A 25,239-nucleotide genomic window follows, 5' to 3' on the forward strand; every position below is an offset into this window, starting at 1 on the left:
ACGAAGGGCCATCCATTTTTGAACATTTGAATAAAGGCGTGTTTTTCAATAATTTGAAAAATTGTGGAGGTTTGGGCATTTGGTGTCAGAGGGACTTTTGTGTAAAATTGGACGCCCAATTTGATGGTTTACTCAGAATTCCGAAAATAATATTCTTCATTGAAATCAAATCAAAAAATGTTTAAAAAATTGTGCCATTTTTCGTTATGCAACCAAACATTTTTAAGAACCTTTTTTCATTCATGACAAAAAATTTCATTTCAAAATTTTCTGTTTTTTCTAACTTAGCAGGGTATTTTTTTAGAGTGTAACAATATTCTACAAAATTGTAGAGCAGACAATAAAAAAAAAATGATATTTATAAACATAAGGGGTTTGCTTGCGAAAAAAAAGTTTTGAAGGAGTTGGTCGTCGTTGATCATAGCCGTTCAAGGTCACCCGCAAAAGACACGAACGACGAAACAAAAAAAAAACGAAGAAAGAACCTTTTTCAAAACTTTTTTTTTCGTAAAATCGCGATTAAAAAAACTTTAAAAGATTTATAAACTGTTAAAAACTTCAAAAATATCAATGAATTCATTGTAATATTTATTTTCCATAAATTACACGTCTTTTTTCTATAGATTGTGCAGTTTTTAAACGTTTTCACACGTGTTTTCAATGAAATTTTACATTTTGTAAATATGTGTTTTCACCACTGGATTTTTGTTTGAAAATTTGGACATCAAAACATGAAATAAAACTTGCCTGGTCTTATTCAAAAATCATAAATATTAAATTTATGAATTTTAGATTTTCAAATCGGAAAATCATCTATTTTCTTCAATAACTAATAACCTATGAAAAAAGATTTCGTATATTTCTACAAACAATATAAACATCTACTTTCAGTGAAATCCCCGCCGGCACCCAGTACATCCTGCAGGACTCGTTCAAACTGCAGGACGCGACCGTCGCCACCGCCACCGGCCACGTGGTTTGCCTCAACTGGGTAGGCCTTGACTGCTCGAAAGTGCTCGTCATCAACGAAGACGCCGCAGCAGCAGCAACGGCAAAGACTTCAACGACGGAGAAGCCACGAACCCGAAAAAGCGCGACGACCAACAACGGCAAAGGAGAGAACAAGAAGATTACGGAGTATTATCGGAAGCAGGTTCCGAAGGAGACTGAGAAGGTCATTGAGAGTTCAAAGGTTGTAGAAACCTTGCAGGAACCGACTGAAAATGCGACTTGCCAGATTGATGCTGCTCCGAAGAAGCGTTCCTTGGATCTGTTCCAATTCAGCCAGAAATCCAAGCTGGGCCGAAGCACCAGCTTCAACTCAACTGCAAGCAGTGACACTACGCTACTGGAAATATCCAACAAGCTCAACCGGAACGAACCCCAGCGAGAGGTTCCGAGGACTTGCGCTGAGCAAACGATGCCCAGCAAGGAGAACCTCACCGACAACGATTCCGGCATTTGGGACGTGGTTGAAATTCTGCCCAAGGAAAAGTCCCCCGTTCAAGAGCAACGCATCAACTACTTCTACAAAGCTCCCACTCTACAAGCTGCTAGACCAGTCAAATCAGTTTCAACCGGCGGGAACATCATCGAAATGTTGCGCAAAGAACCGCTGCTGCTGTTTGGCCGGGCGGAAGATTTTGGAGCACAGCGGCACAAGGACGGCCCCAAGCGACGCGTTTGTCTTTTTGGAGTGTTTAGTGAGGTGACCCGAGAGGTTCGCCGGAGTGGTGCGGCACCGGCGAAAAGCGCCGGCGTGATCAACGGAGGTGCTCAAAAGAAGAACGATCGAGTTTGTCCGCAAACTGGTTGGGATGGTGGACAAACGAGGAAGGAGTTGGATCTTGGGTAAGTAGGGGAAATATACCCTTTCGAATCAAACACCTATTTTCGTCATATGGAGAGTTTGATGCTCGATTAAAGCTCCAAAAACACTATTTAGGCCATAAACTTACCAGCAACAGCACCGCCTCGAGTAAGCACGCAAATGTGTGCCACTTACTGGCCAAAAAGACCAAATTTAATGCACGTTTGATCATAATTTCTACTTCTGCGAGACCATTTCTCATCATTTTGGTGGCACACACATCCACACGCAAGATGAGAGCTTAACTGCTTAACAAAAGTCGCAAATATCTTTCCACTTGCGCTAACAATTTCAAAGCGCTTAAGATATAAATTTGCTTCCAAGTACCGGCAATATGTTCTTTTGCACATTAGTTAGTCACTCACTTGAAAAATAATCCCGAAACGTGTAAATAATTAGCAAGCGCCATCTAAAAAACAAACGTGCCAAGTCTTTTGACGTTTGACTTTTGACGACCCATTAAAAATCGAAGGCTGAAGAAAACAGAGCGAGAAGCGAAGGCAAATGAAGAACAAAGGGTGGCCACTAACACCACCAGCAGCGCCTGTTGGAGTGAGCCAGTGATGCCAGGAAACTTTCTCTGACCGATTCTTAGCGAAGCCACACCAAAATGTCACTTTTTTCAATTTTCAATGTGATTTTTTAAATGGAAAATTTCATTGTAATTATGATCTAATAATTGCAATGTGCTTTAAATGCGTTTTCTTATCTGAAATGCCAAAAATATTGACCAAATAAGGTCTGCAAGTCATTGAATGGGAGAGGAGTTTTTTTTCAAAAATCTGCTCCTTTCGAGAAAGGAAAAAAGAAATGGCTGGCAAAAACTCAAATCTCAGCCATATCTTTCAGTTCAAGGAGCAAAAGATTCGTTTTTCAATTTGTGATAATGTGTAGAAGAGAAACGAAACTATTGGCACTACGCCCCCCGGGGCATGGCCTTCCTCTAACGTGGGATTTCTGCTCCAGCGCCTCTGACGAGACAGGAGAAACCGGGACCGACGTTTTACTTCACCATCCGATAGAAGCTCAGTGGATAAGGCGGGAATCGAACCCGCGTCTCATAGCATCATCGGGATCGGCAGCCGAAGCCGCTACCCCTGCGCCACGAGACCCACCTGTGTAGAAGAGCAAAAGTTTTAAAAAATCAATCTGGCAAAACTGTGTCGATTTTTGGTGTGCCTTTTAAAATTCCAGTTTTAGGATGTTGTCCCGTCACGCTACATTTTCATTTCAGGAGAAGCACAGGTATAATATTGTTCATTATGCATGTCATTTCTTTGTTGGAAAATCAATTATCTTTTTAAATATGTAATAACATTGGGGGGTTTCTTCTTTAATTGTGCCACTACAGCCAAAACGCTGAAAAAAACTTGGGAATTTTTTGAAAAGGAGCCGAAGAATCGGTCCTCTATAAATGCTACTTTTCGCGAGTGTTCGCTTAAAATTTCATCTCAAATGGCAGCACTAAATAGACACAAAAGAGCGCTGGAAGAAAAAAAAACTGAGCTGACAATAGAAAAATGGACATGGCCCAACACTCAAAAAACGTTCCACCACATAGTTGCATGAAAATTCCGGTAGCAGCCAATTTTTGGTCCCAAACACCGTTTCACATGAGTCATGCAACTAACACAGTACATTCACGTCAATCCTACTTGCTTCCAACGCAGCCTACACTAACACAACTAAATTTTACGTGAAATTCTTGCCTGAAAAATTGGAGGCGTGGCTTGCAAGTCACCTGATTTTGGTTTGCATGGAATTCATGTCACATTCGCAAGCAAAGTGGTATGGAAAATATCCACTTACCATTTCATGCAACATTGTGGTGAAAAGTGACGACGACGTGCAGAGTTGCATGATTTTCCTGTCTGAAAATTTTGAGCCAGCCAGCAAGTCTGAGGACAATCAGTCTGCTGGTGATTCTCAACAGCTGAACATGGTTTCAGTCGGGCACGGAATCAAGATTTTAGTTATTTGTCTTTCTTGGTTGATTTAAGAACCGGAGCAATTCAAGATTCATTTGTAAGTATTTTCTGCACCATTGTTGATAATTTTTGCATTAATTTTCTGTGTTCTTATTTTCCAGACATCCAAGCCAGAAAATTCAGCGCGATCATCGGTTTCCCACCGTGGCCAATTTTAATTTGAGGCCGAATGTGCGCAAGGTTCATTGGGACCGGTAATCAAGGTAGCCAAGGGAATCAACGCAGACCGAGGAGATGGAGACGAAGGCGCTGGCCCCGAATGGCGGACGTGAACGAAACTGTCCCACTAGACTACTCCCAAACCGAAGCGTGCCGGAATCGTGAACTATTCACCTGTGCTTCAGAAGTGGCTGATGTCGGAGGATTTATTGCAAAGAAAAAATACTGTGATAAATGATTGAAAGTTTTTTATCTGTGTTGTGATATGTGTTCATGAAAATCGATATATTTTGAAAATAAAAAAGTTAAAACTCAACTCCATGTGTTCATTGCTCAGAAATCACCAAAAGCAACAAAAAAAAAAATGAATGAAAACCCCCTCCCCCAAAACCCCCATAATCACCTCTAAAATCATGTGATGGTCACATTCTGAGAAGGTAGGTGCTGCGTGAATTGGTTGCAACTTTGACGTGAATTCTTGTGATGTTACATATGAATGTATTGGTTCGTTTGAAAATTGAAAAAACCAAGACTCCTGAGGTTCACGTAGATTTCGCATGAAAATCCACATGGAAAAAAATCACCTATATTTTCATGCAACATTGTGGTGAACACTATTTTGAGTGAATGCAATCTCGTCAGATAATTCTTGTAAAGGGAAAGTTGCTCTACTCGTTGGTGTACTAGGCAGCGAATGACAAATATTGTTAAAGCTGCCTGAAATAAATTAACCACCACCACCGTTGGTGTACTTGGTTTTAGTAAATTTCAAGGAACACTCCAGATTATCCAGCCGCTTATTAGGCTTAAAATGAGTATATTTCCCCTAGGACAGCGATACTCAACGGGGGTACCGGGCCTACTTGATTTACACGGCAGGGGGTACCAGCCTAGAAGAAGGTTGAGAATCGCTGCCCTAAGACCTTTAGAAAAAAACTCAAGATTTTATTATTTCTTGTTACTTTTGTATTCCAAAAGTGCATGGAGAGTTTTTTTTGCTAAATTACTTTTTTATTAACACTCAAATGCTCGGGCAGTAATTTGACCCCTATTTTTTTTCTTAAAAATCTCATAACTTTCGGTAGAATTTACCAATTTGGATGCTTCCAGTTGCAAAAGATCCAGATTTGTCAATATTTTTAACTGTCAGATGGGGGACACTAAGTTATATATTTTTGAATCAATACTGATATTTTCAAAAAGGGCCAAACATTCAATATTACGTCCTTTTGAAATGTTAGTCTTAATTATAAAAAAAAATAAAAAAAATATTGTTTTCGGAATGATCGGAAAATTTCACGAATGTTTCATTTTATAACATTGAGAATCGGATCATTAGCTGCTGACATATCGACGTTAGAAAATGGTGGGATGTTTTGGTGAGACTAGGAAAACATACATTTTCTAGGATCGTATCAACCAAGTTCAAAAAAGCAAAATAAAGAGAATTTTCTCAGCTTTTCAAAAATATATATTTTTTTAAAGTGGCAAACATGAGCACATATTTAAAAAACACAACTTGAAATATTGTGCACTTTATGAAAATTTCACTAAAGCACTTTTTGATTGCAAATTTGATTTGCACCGAAAAATGAAGTTGAAAAATTTTTGCGACCAATATTTCGATTTTTTGTAGTATTATTGATCAGTATTGATTCAAAAATTCATAACTCGGTCAAAGATTTTTTTGCACAACCTGGAAATTTCTGAAAAGTTGACATTTTATGTCCCCTTAAACATATCAAAAAAGTGTTGTTTTTTTTTGAAAAATCAAGTTTTAATGACAAAAAGTTAAAAATCACCATTCTTTTACCGTGTATCCTTTTTCAGTGCAGTCCTTATCCATACCTAAAACTTTGCCGAAGACACCAAATCGGTCGAAAAATTCCTTCAAAAGATAAAGATTTTTGAATTTTCTATCATCATTTTTGTATGGACAGCTGCCAAATTTGTATGGAAAATTATTTGAACGAACCAGGGATGGAATAATCGCGAACAAATCAATTTCGCTTGCGAACTTTCTTCACCCGCGAAAGAGAGAGGAGGCAAATCACGCAAAAGAAAATCGTTCCCGAAATTCTGCAAGAAAATCAATCTGCTGATGATTTTTGTGAATTTCCTTATCAGCACCACTCAAAGATATTTATTTCACTTTGTTTACACACATTGCTCATCTACAAAATGTGCCAGGTCATTTTCCGACGTGTGACGTTACACTTGCGAGTGTAGTAGTGAAAAAGATGTTCCGCCGAATAATCAAGATGATGATTTTTTTAGATTCTTTTTACCGATCTTTCGTGCGCGAGAGAGGAGAGCCATGCTCCCTTCGGATTTATTCTCTTGATGATCATCCAAAGATTTTCTTTTGATGATGATTATTCCATCGCTGGAACGAACTAATTATGCAAAATGGCTTCTTTGGGCATACCAAAAGCACCAAAAAAGTTTCAGCCGGATTGAAAAAAAAAACAAAAATTAAAATTAAAAAAATAAACCTATTTTGTAGAGAATTGCTCAAATGTATTTTGAAGGTTCGTCAGCTGGAATTATTTTAAAATGTTTTTTTTTTCGCTAATTTTTTTGGTTTTCTTCAAATCTTACTCTTTTTTGAAAACTAATGATTGCAAAACAACTGAATTAGTGTAAAATGCAATTTAAAACACTTTTTGAATTCAAATTTTGAGACGATGACTTGTTATTTCATTTTTCCCCCCTTCCTTGACGCCGGTCAGAACGGAGGGACAAAAACTTTGAAAAATAGTTGCATCGAATAAATTTGAATTCATTCCGATATTGGCCTAGCCTGCATTTGCATCGAATTCGACGGTTTTGGTGGAGGCACATGGTATTTTCTTTGCCATCTTAGCTAAATTAAAAAAAAAATCTTTCCAGCATCGACAAATTCCTCAACTCACCACCGCCGGTGACTGCCCATCGCAACGGACTCCTCCACCTTCAGGAAAGTGTCTCCATCCAACACATCGCCCCAGGCCAAACCACCATCATCGAGATCGATTAGGAACCTCCATCTTCAAACCAGGTGAGACGATTAAAACTCCCCAATTTTATCTTAAAAAACCACTTTATTCACTTGGCTACCAGAGTAGGGACGCGCGAATTAAAAACTAAATCTAAAACAAAAGTACGTACAGACACACACGCCTACTACAACTACAACTCTATACTATTCTTGTTCTCATTGATGCTGCTCGCGCCGCCACTGCTGCTGTCGGACCGCTTCGAAAGTTGCCGCTTCAGCTCCTTGTGCAGCTTGTCGTTGTTGACTTTGTCACTTTTGCACAGCACTCCGACGCCGCCGTTGTAATGATGATGGTGCTTCTTCCGCGGGATGAAATCGTCAAACGACAGCGACTTGCGGGACTTTTTGTTCCGCCCAAAGGTGGCAAAGAGGGCGCGGCTGTCCGACGCCTTGCGCAGCCTTTCGTCCGACGCGCTCATCTTGCTGGCGGTGGTGGCGTCCGAGCAGGTCGGCGACGGTTGTTGGCCTCCGCGGTCCACCAGCACGCGCATCTTGTTCTTGATCGAGCGCCGGTGGTGGCCAAACTTTTTGCTCAGCTCGCTAAAGGTCGTCGTTTTGGCGGCCTCTTCCTCCGGCTCCGTCTCGTCGGGCTCCTCTTCTTCGACCTCTTGGGTGGTGTATCTTTGGTTCTGTTGGCTGCTGTTTGGGAGAACGGGAGAAGGTCGCGGGTCTTCTTTGGACGGGGAGTTTCGCTTGATCAGCTGGTTAATGTTCATCTTTTTGAGGTTGCGCCACAGGTTGTTCATCTGGGAAGAGCCGCCTGAGGTGGTGGTGGCGCCGGCGGCGGGTTGAGGCAGGGGTGAGGCGGATGATGTTAGCGGGGTTTCCGGGATGTTGATCTGGAGGGAAGAGAAAGGGACATGTTAGATATGTGCAGAGTTCGATTTGAAATTATATTGATTAGAATGCGAAATAATGAGGGCCCACCCGTGTGGATCAATCCGTGCACTGGACACACAATCCAGAGGTCGCCGGATCGAATCCAGTGGCGGACGCAAAACAAAAATCTAACTGTAAATACAGGTATTTGGCGCCGTTGTCATACTCTCGTACACGTAAGAGCCCAGGTTCGTTCGCTCTTTTTAGTGAACCGTACCTTTGAGTGGCTCGCTCTTTTTTTGCCCACCTCTAGTACTAACAATAGTGGCAGACAGCTTTAAAGTTAAGGCTACTAACTCTTGCTGAGCAAAAATCCGTACACTTTGCCGATATGACAGCATTATATAACAAAAACTGTCAAGGAATTATTTATATAAATTAAATTAAATAAATTTTGGGATTAAAAATTTAAACCTGTGTCGTTTTTACAGCTAACAAATTTAACAAAACGCTATCAGAGTGCTTATGACTTGCACGTTTAAAAGTATTCATAAAATAAACCGTGATTTGAATCAAAACTAAAATGTACTACTTTCTGCGTAGACGTCAGATTTGGAATAAAGAGATGTGTTCAGCTTGTTGTCCAAAAAGGAAAGAGAGCGCGATACATGTTCGCTTCTTTATTTATACCTTTCTTACATGTGTTGGTATTGGTTACATTTGATCGTACTAACTTCAAATGACATTATGCGGAAAAACCGAGGGATAGGACAATTCCTTCACCCTTTAAGAGGAAAATACAATAAGTACAGTTAATAATTTTATCAATTTAAGATATACAACAAAATCAAAAGTTAATTAGATATGTTTGGAAGAACAAAACAGTCCTGAATGTTCACTAATGATTAAGAATAAACAATTCTGAGTTCTTCGAAAGAAGGTCACCAGCAAATAAGCCGCCGTACTGCTCCTTGATCGATTTCCATTCATCGACATCGACTTGTATCGGTTCGCCGAGACCACCCGTCGAAACCGATATTCCTGGCCACATCCAGCCTGACTCGACACCGTGTTGTATCCAATGCAACCACCCGAACGTTGCACCCGACCAGCCATGGCCAGTCGCATGCCCATCGACATTCCATGATTCACCACTCCAACGGTAACGCTTTTTGGTTGCAGTGTGCTCCATTTCTGTTGTAATGATAAGAAATAAGATTTAATAATAATGATCAAAATTCCAACATTAAATAACAAACATTGGATACTGAAACAATCAGAATTACAAGTGCATAGTCTATTAACTAAGCAGTTTGACAATCCGTCATTCATCACGATATCAGTTTTAAAGGTGTTTAAATTGTAATGTTGTTTATATGTGTAGCACATACTTATATTTTGTTTCATCAAACAAGCAAAAGAAACTTTTCTAATTCCAGTCTTGGTAATCACCCTTTTCACCACCCTTCGAAAAATTTGCCTTTGCAAGGAACAAAATATTTTTACTTTCAGCAACCAATGCCAGAAAATTTTCTCAAATATCAGGTTTTCTATCAAAATTTTGTTATTAAATATTATTTTGTTATTATACATTATTAGATGCCTTTGCAATTTTTGAAAACACAGCTTCGCTTTTGATAGTCCACCATCGTAAAAGTTAAAAGTATTTACAATATTTATCAACAAAAACAAATTATGGAATTCTCCATTCGTCAATTTAATCGGCTCTATGAAGAGAATTCTAAGCAGCCATGTTGAAAATACGATGACATTTGTGTTATTGCAGCCAAACAATTTCATGTTCAACATTTGTTGTTTCTTGATATAGTACCAAACATGAGTTTTCCAAAACAGTATCATTGATCTGGCATAGATGACTTGTAAGCATTTCCTATTCCCGCTTTGAAAATCCAGCGGTTCTACAACTTTGTCATTTAACAACCAGCAATCGTCCACAAATTTTAGATCATGCCGACCACAAAAAATGTTAACAAAGCGATTGTCTAAAATTTTAGCACATCCTTTACACAAAATCAAAATAGATTGCAATTTTGCAATGCTCGTCAAAAATGTTACCATCATTTTGTACTGAAACAACATGTTTTCCATCGCTTCAAAGCCAACTCGGCATAAAATCACAAAAATCATCAATAAAAATGTTGGAATTAAATCAATGTTTGGCATAGTGTACTCGTTTTCCAAATTTTGCCTACATAGCTTAAGTTCAATTAAACTCAAATTGTTGCTGTCAAATTGTCGTTCTGAATTCTCAGGAACCTTGTCAAATAAAATGTAATCTAAACTAACACACTTTAAAATTTCATCAATTGAATCCAAATTTGGAGTTAAAATTAAATCCTCATGATTATTATCAACATTTATCTCAATTGCACAATCAAAATCATTGCCAATCAACAAGTTTTCCTTAAAACTTTCATAACTGTCAAATTGAACATGTTTCATGTTTTTATAACATTCAAAAACAAACTCTAAAACAAGATTCTCATCATTCTCGCAATCCGAGGTATTTTTAAAATTAGCTTCAATTGTATCCTGTAATTTATCTTGTACAATCGAACTCACTGTATCATTCACTGCTAAATGTTGCTCCTTTTCCAAATCATCACGAATCAAAAATAATTCACCCAAATTAAAATCAAATTTTTCTTCCCAATCCGGGGCATGCACAATTTCGCCTTCCACCTTAGTTTCACTTAAATCTCTTAAACTATCAAACAGTTTATCATCCCAATCCAGGGCACTATCACAATTTACATCAATATCACAAAAAGTTTTATCAAACAAACAGTTTAAATCAAAAAACGAATCATCCTCCCAATTTGGGGTAAATAAACAATTTAGATCAATATCAACATCATGCAAGGAAAAAGTGCTGTCATTTAACAAGCAACTATCATCAATTTCCAATTCAACCATTTGGTCCTCTATTTGTGTTTCATCCAATTTAACATAAGTTTTGTTCAAAACAGTAAAAATTTTCATGCATTGATCGTTATTATCTTGAAGGTTTTCTATTTGGTTGAACATTTCCGCATTTGCGTACTCAATTTCAACACCTTCGTTGCAAGAATAATCATCTGCAGTACTCTCACCCATGAAATTCACAAATTGTCTGTTAAAGTAATCAAGTTTGAAGCAATTTTGCTTAGAATGACCCATTTTCCCACAAAAATCACACGAAATACTAGTCTGAGGATATCTCCTATCATAGCCCTTGTCATAATAGTTTTGTTGTTGTGTTTGGTTATTGAACCTTCGGTTAGAATTAGATTTGTAGTTTAAATGAGGCTGAAATCTTGAATTGTTTTGCCTTTCCGGATAATTTTGCCGTTGCAACCCATCATTTTGTCTGTAATTTCCGTACCATGAAGACCCTTGTCTTTGTGTTGTTGTCTTTTGAATGTAATGAATTTGTTCTGGTGTAAAGTAATTGTACTGTTCCAATTGAGATCCCCCTGATTGATTGTTTAATGCTTTAACGTTTTGTTTTGATATGTTCCATGTTGTGATGAACTTGTCCATCTTGTCCAAAGTCAAACCTTCCTCCTTCAGCAAATTCTCTTTGAGATTCCCGTCAAGAAGACCCGCCAGAACTCTGTCCATGATGGCCACGTTCTTAAACGGCCCGAATCCACAGAATTCCGCCTGCAGCTTGACCGACTGCACGAAATCCTCATTGGATTCGTCAGGTTGCTGGTTCCGTTGACTAAAACGAAAGCGCTGGACTAAGTCAGGCTCCGTTTTGTCCAATTTTTGTTTCAGTTTCAACACAATGTCAGCATAAGAGGCCTTATCCAGCTCATCTTTGCTGTAGTGCAATTTTAATTGAGAAAAAAGAAACGGACCACAGATCGTCATGAAATGCGATTTCTGACGATCATCCGGCACTTGATTTGCATGAAAGGTATAGGCTAGTCGGTCGGACCAGTCCGTGAACGACGTGCCTTTTCTGAACATCTCAATGGAAGTAGCAATCCCGTTCGAACCCATGTCTTAATAAAATCAAGAATAAAATCAAAATTTCCAATGAAAGCAAAATGGAGAGAAAAAAAAATCTCAATTACTCCAAAGTAGGGATCGAACAATTAAAAAGCTTTCTACTCACCGATCTCCGTCCCGGCCTTTGCCAGCAAGCAAAACAAACCCCCAGTAGATGACTCGTCCTTCGATCAGCGCACCAGCACCGAAAATCGTCAGTTCCCGGAACAGCAGAAGAAAACCCGCCGTGGCCAATAAGCCCCACTAATTAAATAAAAAGAAAAACTCTCTTAAAAATCAAATCAAATAATGAGACCTTTTGTTCTTATAAAACAAAAGAATCATACACACACTTACTGTCACAAGGCAAAATGTTAATTATTAGTACACCAAAATGTCGGAACAAAAATTTCCTCGGTGATACTGCCTAGGAAATTTCACTTTTTTTTTAAATAAAAAAAAGGCAAAAAGAGCTTGTTTGACCCCAATCGCCCTTACCTTGCGTTTCAGCTCCTCCAACAACAAAAGAAAATCAACGCTCGCCGCGTCGCGTCGCCGACCAGTCAGCGTCCAAAATGGCGTCCGATGATGAAATTCCACCGACTACCGCAGCCCCTTTTGTTCACCAATCGACGTGACACACCCGATGCCGGTTCCTGAACCGTGCGCAGATTTTCCCCGCTAGTAGCTCGCCTCCTGCCGGTTACGCCAAAAATGCACCGCACACACCGTCAGATCAATTTAGCACACGAATTCGCCGATAACGTGCCGGTTCCACACCAAAAACCACGCCGGGAATCGCCCACCGCGACCAGCAGAACAAACGACGTCAAAATTGCTCCCAAAACCACAGCACTCCGGTTCAATCACTGGCTTAACAACCTCTGCTCACTTGGCGTCGCTGCTCGCTGCTCGACTTAACAAAATGGTTGCCGCGGAGACGCTAGCAGTCCGGACACTCGTGAATTTGCAGCTTTTGTTTTCTCAGCGATTTTTCGCTAGCACAAATGTGAACGACTTAATCCCCCGTGAGGAAGATAGAACTTTTATTACCGTCCACACCGTCACTCCAACGAAAGAAAATCACCGATTTATCGCCGCGCAGTTCTTAAATTCCTCGTCGCTAATTAATATGTACTGCCCCGTAAAAAAAATCCGACAATTCGCATAACTTAGTCGGGTCTAGTCGGGTGGTTTCGGCCGATTCGTTGGCCAACGAATCGGCTGACCGGGCAACAGACTTCTTTGTAATCTTTACATAAGCGTCTGGTGGAAAATCGGTTGTCGAAATCGGCCGACGAAATCGGTTATAAAAACAACCGATTTTTTACCGATTTAGTCTGTGAAAAAAAGGAAATCTGACTCAACCCAATTTAGTCGGTCTATTCGTAGAGCAACTAAAAATCTTACTCCTGACGCATCCCGACTAAATCGGCAACTGGTTGGTTGATTTTGATTACCCGATTTTGTAGGGTTTTTCGTCAGGTCGAGAACTGTCAAATTTTTTACGGGGTGTATCTGCGTAGACGTCAGATTTGGAATAAAGAGATGTGTTCAGCTTGTTGTCCAAAAAGGAAAGAGAGCGCGATACATGTTCGCTTCTTTATTTATACCTTTCTTACATGTGTTGGTATTGGTTACATTTGATCGTACTAACTTCAAATGACATTATGCGGAAAAACCGAGGGATAGGACAAAAACATTATGTTCTTCATTTTTTTTTTTTTTGTTAAACGTATAAAGGTTTACGAAATGTCAAGTTTGGTTTTATGAATAATATCGTTCTCAGTGTTTTCACGAACACATTTCCAAAAAAAAATCATTGAAAAGGTCCTATAACATGTGAAACACAACATTTTATAGGACCTTTAAGGTGAAGCCGTTGATCATTTTCGAAGAAAATTGATCATCACTATAAAATATTCTGTATTAAATTCAATTTAACGAATTTCTTCACCAAAAGGAATCAGCATGTGCCGGTTGTTGCCTTCTTGAAGCCACTGAAAGAATTTTTGGTCTAAATAAAATGCGTTTGAAAATTTATATAATGTTGTGGTACAATCATTGACGTCCTAGTTGGCAATCATTGATTAATGACGATTTCCATAACTTTGCAAGGAATTGGATAATCGTTACCAAAAGGAATCAGCATGTGTAGGGCACTATTCTAAACAACTTGTAGAAGGAATTTTGTCAAAATATTGAAAGCTACGCAAAATTTATATCTTTGAACGAAAAATCATGGCAATGCTGGAAGCCTTCACGTTAAAAAAAACTCTAGATTTGTTAATTCAAATGTTCAAAGGTTTTCACAAGTTTTAGAAAATCTTTGGATCTTTTAATGGATAAATACGTTTAGTATGGAATTTGTAAAAGAACAATCCGAGATTTTTTTTTAAAAGGTCCTATCAACAAATCTGGAGTTTTTTTTAAAGGTCCAATAAACCAAATTTCCAATTAATGCTTTTTGGGTGTTGTTAAATATAAAAAAAACTACCAACCGATTCCCAAAAAGCAAACACTGAAAATTTGGTTTATTGGACCTTTAAAAAAACTCCAGATATAAAAGACAATAGTTTATAGGACCTTTTTTAAAAAAAAAACGCTAGAATTATTGATAATCAAGTTAGAATTGAGGAAAACTCGGAAAACTCTTCATTTTTAAATCAAATTCACAGTTAAATAAAAATGTCTTATTACAAAAGCTTTGACCAAATAAAAAAAAAAACAATTCTATGTTTCAAAAGTTGTTAAAATTCCGTACAAATCCGTATTATGCGAAAAAATCCCTACAAAAATCCGGCCTGTTAAGATTCCGCGAAGAGGGTCGAAAATCCGTATGGTAAGGAAAAAACCCGTACAGTTGGTAGCATTATTTAAAGTTTCGAGGGCCATTTGTAATAGTAATTGTAATTTACGTAAGTTGAACAAAAATTAGTTGATACGACTTTTTAACAGTTTATTTTGATGCACAGTAGCATAGAAATGGTATAGGTAAAATTATCACTCGTTCAAGGTTGTTAAGGGGTTACATACATGTAAATCGACAGAAAAGTCAGAGGCTGGTGTGAGCACAACCTAAATTTTATTTAAAATCTGTTTTCATGGAATTAAAATATACATTTTCATCTATTATCAAAACAATTTTGAAGACATTTGGTTGTATCATTGCCAAGATGTAGCTATTTGAAGTTAGCAGTTTCAAAAAACGGGTGCCACGATCTCTCAACCCTGCCTTGACCAAATTGACCAAATCGGCTTTTGGTGAAGACTCTTTAAACCGGTCTTGTGTGCATGACGAAGGCCGATTTTCAAAAAACTTATTTAAAAAAAAGATATAAATATTTTTATGTTTTTCATATAAAAAATCGTCAGTTTTTGATTTGATTGGTGCGCTGGAAGTGGGGACGCGAAGTCGTGATTATGCAGGTTAATTTTATTGTGTGCTTTTGTGTCGCTATTCGTATGGGGTGAGTGATTGTTATAATCGAATAATAGCATCATTGGTGCGCTGGAAGTGGGGACGCGAAGTCGTGATTATGCAGGTTAATTTTATTGTGTGCTTTTGTGTCGCTGTTCGTATGGGGTGAGTGATTGTTATAATCGAATAATAGCATCATTGGTGCGCTGGAAGTGGGGACGCGAAGTCGTGATTATGCAGGTTAATTTTATTGTGTGCTTTTGTGTCGCTGTTCGTATGGGGTGAGTGATTGTTATAATCGAATAATAGCATCATTGGTGCGCTGGAAGTGGGGACGCGAAGTCGTGATTATGCAGGTTAATTTTATTGTGTGCTTTTGTGTCGCTGTTTGTATGGGGTGAGTGATTGTTATAATCGAATAATAGCATCATTGGTGCGCTGGAAGTGGGGACGCGAAATCGTGATTATGCAGGTTAATTTTATTGTGTGCTTTTGTGTCGCTGTTCGTATGGGGTGAGTGATTGTGGTAATCGAATAATAGCATCATTGGTGCGCTGGAAGTGGGGACGCGAAATCGTGATTATGCAGGTTAATTTTATTGTGTGCTTTTGTGTCGCTGTTCGTATGGGGTGAGTGATTGTGGTAATCGAATAATAGCATCATTGGTGCGCTGGAAGTGGGGACGCGAAGTCGTGATTATGCAGGTTAATTTTATTGTGTGCTTTTGTGTCGCTGTTCGTATGGGGTGAGTGATTGTTATAATCGAATAATAGCATCATTGGTGCGCTGGAAGTGGGGACGCGAAGTCGTGATTATGCAGGTTAATTTTATTGTGTGCTTTTGTGTCGCTATTCGTATGGGGTGAGTGATTGTTATAATCGAATAATAGCATCATTGGTGCGCTGGAAGTGGGGACGCGAAGTCGTGATTATGCAGGTTAATTTTATTGTGTGCTTTTGTGTCGCTGTTCGTATGGGGTGAGTGATTGTTATAATCGAATAATAGCATCATTGGTGCGCTGGAAGTGGGGACGCGAAGTCGTGATTATGCAGGTTAATTTTATTGTGTGCTTTTGTGTCGCTATTCGTATGGGGTGAGTGATTGTTATAATCGAATAATAGCATCATTGGTGCGCTGGAAGTGGGGACGCGAAATCGTGATTATGCAGGTTAATTTTATTGTGTGCTTTTGTGTCGCTGTTCGTATGGGGTGAGTGATTGTGGTAATCGAATAATAGCATCATTGGTGCGCTGGAAGTGGGGACGCGAAGTCGTGATTATGCAGGTTAATTTTATTGTGTGCTTTTGTGTCGCTGTTTGTATGGGGTGAGTGATTGTGGTAATCGAATAATAGCATCATTGGTGCGCTGGAAGTGGGGACGCGAAATCGTGATTATGCAGGTTAATTTTATAGTGTGCTTTTGTGTCGCTGTTCGTATGGGGTGAGTGATTGTTATAATCGAATAATAGCATCATTGGTGCGCTGGAAGTGGGGACGCGAAATCGTGATTATGCAGGTTAATTTTATTGTGTGCTTTTGTGTCGCTGTTTGTATGGGGTGAGTGATTGTGGTAATCGAATAATAGCATCATTGGTGCGCTGGAAGTGGGGACGCGAAATCGTGATTATGCAGGTTAATTTTATAGTGTGCTTTTGTGTCGCTGTTCGTATGGGGTGAGTGATTGTTATAATCGAATAATAGCATCATTGGTGCGCTGGAAGTGGGGACGCGAAATCGTGATTATGCAGGTTAATTTTATTGTGTGCTTTTGTGTCGCTGTTTGTATGGGGTGAGTGATTGTTATAATCGAATAATAGCATCATTGGTGCGCTGGAAGTGGGGACGCGAAATCGTGATTATGCAGGTTAATTTTATTGTGTGCTTTTGTGTCGCTATTCGTATGGGGTGAGTGATTGTTATAATCGAATAATAGCATCATTGGTGCGCTGGAAGTGGGGACGCGAAGTCGTGATTATGCAGGTTAATTTTATTGTGTGCTTTTGTGTCGCTGTTCGTATGGGGTGAGTGATTGTTATAATCGAATAATAGCATCATTGGTGCGCTGGAAGTGGGGACGCGAAGTCGTGATTATGCAGGTTAATTTTATTGTGTGCTTTTGTGTCGCTATTCGTATGGGGTGAGTGATTGTTATAATCGAATAATAGCATCATTGGTGCGCTGGAAGTGGGGACGCGAAGTCGTGATTATGCAGGTTAATTTTATTGTGTGCTTTTGTGTCGCTGTTCGTATGGGGTGAGTGATTGTTATAATCGAATAATAGCATCATTGGTGCGCTGGAAGTGGGGACGCGAAGTCGTGATTATGCAGGTTAATTTTATTGTGTGCTTTTGTGTCGCTATTCGTATGGGGTGAGTGATTGTTATAATCGAATAATAGCATCATTGGTGCGCTGGAAGTGGGGACGCGAAATCGTGATTATGCAGGTTAATTTTATTGTGTGCTTTTGTGTCGCTGTTCGTATGGGGTGAGTGATTGTGGTAATCGAATAATAGCATCATTGGTGCGCTGGAAGTGGGGACGCGAAGTCGTGATTATGCAGGTTAATTTTATTGTGTGCTTTTGTGTCGCTGTTTGTATGGGGTGAGTGATTGTGGTAATCGAATAATAGCATCATTGGTGCGCTGGAAGTGGGGACGCGAAATCGTGATTATGCAGGTTAATTTTATAGTGTGCTTTTGTGTCGCTGTTCGTATGGGGTGAGTGATTGTTATAATCGAATAATAGCATCATTGGTGCGCTGGAAGTGGGGACGCGAAATCGTGATTATGCAGGTTAATTTTATTGTGTGCTTTTGTGTCGCTGTTTGTATGGGGTGAGTGATTGTGGTAATCGAATAATAGCATCATTGGTGCGCTGGAAGTGGGGACGCGAAATCGTGATTATGCAGGTTAATTTTATAGTGTGCTTTTGTGTCGCTGTTCGTATGGGGTGAGTGATTGTTATAATCGAATAATAGCATCATTGGTGCGCTGGAAGTGGGGACGCGAAATCGTGATTATGCAGGTTAATTTTATTGTGTGCTTTTGTGTCGCTGTTTGTATGGGGTGAGTGATTGTTATAATCGAATAATAGCATCATTGGTGCGCTGGAAGTGGGGACGCGAAATCGTGATTATGCAGGTTAATTTTATTGTGTGCTTTTGTGTCGCTATTCGTATGGGGTGAGTGATTGTTATAATCGAATAATAGCATCATTGGTGCGCTGGAAGTGGGGACGCGAAGTCGTGATTATGCAGGTTAATTTTATTGTGTGCTTTTGTGTCGCTGTTCGTATGGGGTGAGTGATTGTTATAATCGAATAATAGCATCATTGGTGCGCTGGAAGTGGGGACGCGAAGTCGTGATTATGCAGGTTAATTTTATTGTGTGCTTTTGTGTCGCTATTCGTATGGGGTGAGTGATTGTTATAATCGAATAATAGCATCATTGGTGCGCTGGAAGTGGGGACGCGAAGTCGTGATTATGCAGGTTAATTTTATTGTGTGCTTTTGTGACGCTATTCGTATGGGGTGAGTGATTGTGGTAATCGAATAATAGCATCATTGGTGCGCTGGAAGTGGGGACGCGAAGTCGTGATTATTCAGGTTAATTTTTTTGTGTGATTTGTGTTACTGTTCGTTAGGGGTGAGTGATTGTGGTAATTGAATAATAGCATGACCTATGGAATTATTTGTGTCTTGAGCGTAATTTTCGTTGAGTAATTGGTGTTTTTTGTGATTTTTTTTGTGATCTTAATTGTTTTGTGGTTTTCAAAGCCCTTCCTATATCATCGTTGATCGGAAGGCACGGCGTCGGGTAAATTGTATATAATTTTTTGAATAAGGTTTTATTTTTTATGGTGAAAAAGCCATTTCTATATAATGATTGAAAGACGCACTGACATTTTGGATTAATTAATAGTGGAGTGAAAAAATTATGTGTGAGTGACTTTGTGTGTTAATCAAAAAGACCTTCCCATAGCATCGTTGCTCGGAAGGCTCGCCGACGGGTCTGTTATGAAAGTCCTCCCCATAGCGTCGTAGCTCGGGAGGCATCGAAAAGCCAATACCTTATCCTACTAACCCAAAAAAAATAATAATCACGTGATGCTTGAAGGAGATGCTGTGGATTCAACGGTCTCAAGCGGTATCAACAAGTATATAGCGAAAAACTATGTGCTTGATGAGTCTGCAACTTCAACTATCGGACTAACATTCCTCCCTTTCGTTGAACTGCAGGCTTCTTGGGAGGGCGCCGGTATTGACTAATAAAGCAGGGATCTTCAGAGGTTAAACAGTGAACGGATGGTTGGCTCCCACTGATCATTTTTGATTCATTGTTTAACTTCAGCTGATCTGTCAATAACGGAGTAGCAGCTCATTGGCAGTCAACCATGCTCATGCTCATGCTCATGCATGCTCATGCTCAAATCGTCAGTTTTTGATTTCTGTATTTTTTTTTAAAGCAAAATTTCCATATCGGGCTTCGTCATGCACACGGAATAATTCTTGAGAGTCTTCACCCCGATTTTCAGCCAATTTGGTCCATCCCATCTCGAGATATAGTGGCCCCCGTAAATCAACTCGGTGTTTCGAGAAAAACGCTCAGAAAATTTGACAGTCCGCTTTGCGCACAGCAAAATGTTGAGCTGAAAATCGTCTCTAACTCAGTTAAATCATGTAATATCTTCATGAAAGTTTCAGAAGTGATTGAAAATCATCATTTTAGTGGATTCAATAAATTTTCTGTAATATGAAATCTTGTGATTTTCTGCATGTATGTAACCCCTTAATTCATAAAATTATCGTCGATAATATTATCGTCGGGCCATAAAATACTAAACAAAATCAAAAAGTGTCGTAATTTTTCGAAAATAGTCAAATTTTTTGAATTTGCGATATGGGTATCTAACGAAGCGACATTTTGTATGCTTTTTTACTTTATTAGAGTTGTTTGGAAAATACTGAAACTTTCAACTACTCAAATTTTCTAAATTTTCAATTTGGGATTCAATCGAAGCAAAAATTTTGTATGCCTTTTTACCTCATTGATGTTTTTTTTAATACTAAATTTGCAATATGAAAACTTCACAAATTTTGCTTCGTTTGATACCCTATTGCAAATTTAAAAATGTTTAGTATTTTCGAAAAATACGGTATTTTGTGAAAACAAAACTTAAATAAACTGGAAAAGCATAAACAAACTCGCTTCGATTGATACCAATATTAGAAATTTTGAAAATAGAAGTACAGTACTTGTTCGGTAACTGGGCCGAGAACGTAGCCCAGTCACCGAATGCTGCTCGCTAACTGGGCTGAACGAAAAATAACGAGGGGACCACCGATGCATAATATTTTCTTGATGAAATAAAAAAATAAAAGTTAATCAAATTTATTTACAATGCTTGCTTTTTATATTTCTTCAATTGTGACTGGAAATCAAATAAAAGTTTGAAAAAAGTTTATTAATTTATTTAACATGATTTTTGCATCCATTAACCCCTCGGTCATTTCAGTTTGTTTTGCTTTTTGTGACGTTTGCCTTCTTTTTAACAGCCCAGTTGAACAACGCCCAGTTACCGAACAACTACTGTACCGTCAGTGGGGGTGACTTTGGATCAAAAAACGATACACCACTCGTAATTTCTTAATAATAAACAAACAAACAAAAAACTCGCACTTTTTTACACTTGGCCTACTTTGTTTGTTTGCAGAAACCTCAGCCTGCATAGTCTAATTCCTCCTTAGGACACCAAATCGATCAGAAAATTGAATCTAGAGAAACATATTTTTAGTATATTCCCAAGCTAATTTTGTATGACAAGCGTTCCTTTGCTTTCTTTTTATTTGTATGAAACTTTGTCCATGCATTTTTAATCAAAAATCTGAGAAAATTTCCCATAATTTTACTTTTTTAGACTTCTGGTAATTTTTTTGTTGGTTGCTGAAGTAAAGCCTCTTAAAGTTTAAACTTTGTGGAAATTGTGCAAGTATGTTATGTTACACATGACCAACATGACAAATAAAAATTGCACGAAGCTCTTAAAATGTATTTTATTCTATTACATTTCAATCATTTCATTTGGGATTTCCAGGTTGTGGCCACTTCTTTCGAAATCCTTTTCGAAGCCAACAAACCGATCAGAAAATTTCATCTGATCATTTGTTCTTTTGATATAGGGAATGAATAAAAAAAAAGTTTCATAAAAATAAACAATATAAATTCCGAAATTCTCTAGCAGTGCTGTGCTGTTTCCGTAAACTTTGTTGAAGACACCAAATCGATAAAAATCTAAACAACAGGATTCATCAGCACACAAATCTTCAAAATCATCCTTACCGGCTCGTAAATATTCTCGGCATCGTTCGAGTTGTCCTGATCGTCTCCAAAATTGGCGAATCCCGCCAGCGCCAGCTCGTTCAACTCTTCGTAGTCGTTGTTACCAACTGAATAGCTTCCCCCAATCGGCACCACCACCAAATTCGCACTCTTGGACTTTTCCTTGAGCCGCCCCGTCTCACTGTCCCGCACCATGTCCACCTTGATCATCTGACCGTCGGGCTCGTCCTCGCCGCCACCGTTGCGCTGGTTCAACCGGCGTGCCTTTTTCGCACTCAAATCGACGACCGCGTAAATTGGTTCGCCGCTAATGGCCACCACCGGTTCGGCGATTTCCTCATACACTCCGCCACCAGCATTGCTCCGCTTGGACGGAACGGCGCGACCTTCAACGGTGGACGCCGCCGCAGCCGCCGCCGGTGACCGGTTCAGGTTGGTCCGGCTGGTGTGGAGTTGCTGAGGCTGACTAGAGGACAGATTGTTGTGGCTGTTGCTGCGGCTGCGACCTTTCGGTGGCTTTTCCGACGCCGACGAGGCCTTCCTGTACAGTGTGTCCGTTGATCCGGCACTCAGTTTGCCGGCCCCAGCAAGGTGGAACCCATTTGCCGTCAGCTCGATGGTGATGCTGGGAAAGAGGGGAGAACAAAGAAAACACGATTGAGATTGATTAAAGTTGCATCAATATGCGAATAATGAAAATGTCGACTGAAACGGGGCAAGAATTTTGCCATTAACGGTTGACAATGTCATATGTCTAACTCCAACTTTGCCGAAGACATCTAATTGATCGATCTACGCCCGCTCATTCGAACGTATTCGAATTAAAAAGCACTCAAGCGTCAAAACCAGTTGTCAAACTGATGGTGACGTTTCAACACCATTGTTCGACAATTTCAGTCGTTCTAATTAGCGAATTTGGATTCGCTCATTCGAATGCAGTTTCATTCGAATTAGCGAATCCACTCTGTATCAAACAAAGTATAAAACAAAGCGAAATTGCGTATGCATTTTAACTTTTTTTGTAAAATACAGTAGACTCTATCTCTGTCGATATTGAAGGGACCGTCGAGAGCGGGAGGTTTCAATTGTCAAATTTTTGATTGTCGTGCTTAGGTATGACACCTAAACTACGCTAAAATGATTTAAATTTTATAAATCCAAGATGGCGGCCAAAATAGCGGTGATGCGATATTGAAAAAATGCATTTTATTTTTTATATTTTTTATTTTATATTTTTTCAAATTTGACTTAAATGAGATCGAAAAACTCAAATTTTCTGTTAAAAACAAGAGCATGAGCATGAGCATGAGAGACCACCCATGGTTGTCCTTCTCCGTTGCTGAACAGGACCGTAATATCCCATCAGCACAACTGGTCACACGCTTCAACGATCAAATGATGTTTCCCTTATCAACAGCATGCATGAATGCGCTGAAAAGATAAAACATCACGATCATCAAAACTAGAGCCGGTGCGAATAGGAAACAGTCGTTGGCCACCAACGGCGCCCGCCATGTCAGTTTGTAGATCTCGAGGGGATGGGACGGGAATGTTAGTTAGCACAGGCTGCTACCAAGGGTGGGTTCTATACGATATCCACACCCCGCGTGTGCCGGAAAACTACTTCTACTTGGGATTTTGTTAGTGGGGAAGGGTAATGGCCAGGATTCATCATAGAGGATGATGATGTGGCCCAATAATCAATGAATTTTGTTGAATAGGGTGATGTATTATGTATTCTCAAGGCAAACAATCGGATGATGCGGATGAGACCGTTCCCGGTTATTTGGTGTTGAGTTTAACATAAATGATTCAATCTTAGACAGCCGGCTGTGGAAAGATAGAATCAAAATTATGTGTGATTAAAAGGTGAAATATTAAACTCAGCGTAACATATTTACGTAGAGTTGCCCTGAGACTATTTATACTTTTAAATTATTATAAGATGAGCGACCAATTAATGACTGAAGAGTTATGATGTTATCTGAAGAACTTGAACAATCGCGTTGAAACAATATTTGTCGCCGTGATTCGCGGGAAACGAATGGTCGAATTGAATGATAATTTATATTTTGCTGACGCAATTTAAAAAGAATCTTCCCGTGAAACAATTGCAAATCATAGAACAAAGAAATCCGACTGTGATGTGTATCAAATACATGACTAACGGGAAAAACACACCGACGACGATGGACGAAAACGGAACGCGAAAAAAATGCGTCCCGACGGACAGGCACCTCGAAACGAACTGGCTCAGCTCTGCTGTCATCATGACAACCAGAGCTAGCCGCGCCTTCACACACACACGCACGAACTCATCCGAAATACACACCGACGACGATCGACGAAAACGGAACGCGAAAATAAATGCGTCCCGACGGACAGGCTCCGCGAAACGAACTCTCAAATTTTCTGTTAAAAACAAGAAAAGAAAAACTACGAAAACATTTTTTTGTTTGTGATTTGATTATCCGTAGTCCCATACCTTCAGATAATTGAACTTCGGATAATCGAGTATGTACTGTATGCAATATTGATATTGAGAAGATCGACAGCCTGTAGAAAAAATCATATTATAGGGGAAATTCTCGTATGTTTGGCAGGTTAAGCACTCGCTCCTAACTCCATCCAATTTGCTGATTTTCACTATTTAAACAACTAGTTTTGCAAAACTTTTGATAGACACTTGCTTGCTAACTTCTAATTGAGCTATTTATCACTCGATTTCAGTTGAAAACGCTTTTAATGAGCTGTAATGGAACACCCGACGGGGGTGTTTCTTCAAATTGCCGCCAGGTTCGCTTTTGTTGTACTCTATATCCCTCTTCTGGTACATTTGATGAACTAAATTTTTACCAATAGATAGCACCACTGTGAAGTAAACAGTTACCGTACGGAGTAGTAATATCGGTTTTAAATAATTTTAATAAAAAACTATTTTTTCTCGCAGTTTTCTAACTAAACTATGTAAAAGTTAGCAGAACTATACAGCAGAAGGTGGGGGAAGGAACTTGCGCGATCCATACATTTTTTTGTAATTGTCCTTGAGGAGAGGGGAGGGGTTGTAGTGGGAGGGAATGTGAGATTTCAAAAAAGTGTCCATGTGGTTTATGGATGGTCCCGAATGTGTTCTCGATCCACTGTGAAATGTCCAGCTTAACTAGGATAAGCTGATCTTCCCCGTTGAGCATTCGCAGGCACGAAGCGTTTGATCCGTTTTGTGCACCTTCCGGACGTGCTCCTGGAGGGCACCAAGGGACTCGAACGTGATCACACAGCGCTCGCAAACTTGCAACCGATTGGTCAGATTCTTCGACGATTGTGGCTTGTTGGTGGTAGATCTTCAAATGCATATCCAAGTAATTTTTCTCGGTGAAGAACTCCGCATCGCAAACGCTCCGCCGTGTAGTTGGCGGAAATCGGATCGCAAACCGCCGCCTTGTGCTGCTCGAGCCGCTTCATCGAGTCATGGCAAATAGTCGCCGCCTGCAGTGTGGACACTTGATGCTCTTCTACTCGATCGGATGCACAACAGGTGACGAAACGTTCCTGCTGAATCATCACTCGCCAACGTTGTATTAGGACTTGTAGCGGAACTAGTCGAA

At 39.5% G+C, this 25,239-nt stretch overlaps 2 protein-coding genes across 3 annotated transcripts in view; one reads left to right on the forward strand and one right to left on the reverse strand.

Annotated features, from left to right (window-relative positions):
• The window catches only part of LOC6041281 (probable ATP-dependent DNA helicase HFM1), a 32,372-nt gene extending 25,336 nt beyond the window's left edge, over nt 1-7,036 (forward strand). The window contains exons 7-8 of the mRNA XM_038266475.1: nt 892-1,851; nt 6,910-7,036. Coding sequence (XP_038122403.1) covers nt 892-1,851; nt 6,910-7,036 — 1,087 coding nt within the window. The remainder of the gene's footprint in view (nt 1-891; nt 1,852-6,909) is intronic.
• A 44-nt stretch (nt 7,037-7,080) lies between these two features.
• The window catches only part of LOC119771200, an 84,000-nt gene continuing 65,841 nt past the window's right edge, over nt 7,081-25,239 (reverse strand). For both annotated transcript variants that reach the window (XM_038266871.1, XM_038266872.1), the window contains 2 exons: nt 21,635-22,259; nt 7,081-7,896 (listed from right to left, as the gene is read on the reverse strand). In XM_038266871.1, coding sequence (XP_038122799.1) covers nt 7,189-7,896; nt 21,635-22,259 — 1,333 coding nt within the window. In that variant the 3' untranslated portion in view covers nt 7,081-7,188. The remainder of the gene's footprint in view (nt 7,897-21,634; nt 22,260-25,239) is intronic.

Source organism: Culex quinquefasciatus, chromosome 1 (genome assembly GCF_015732765.1).
Source record: "Culex quinquefasciatus strain JHB chromosome 1, VPISU_Cqui_1.0_pri_paternal, whole genome shotgun sequence".
NCBI classification, from domain to species: domain Eukaryota; kingdom Metazoa; phylum Arthropoda; class Insecta; order Diptera; family Culicidae; genus Culex; species Culex quinquefasciatus.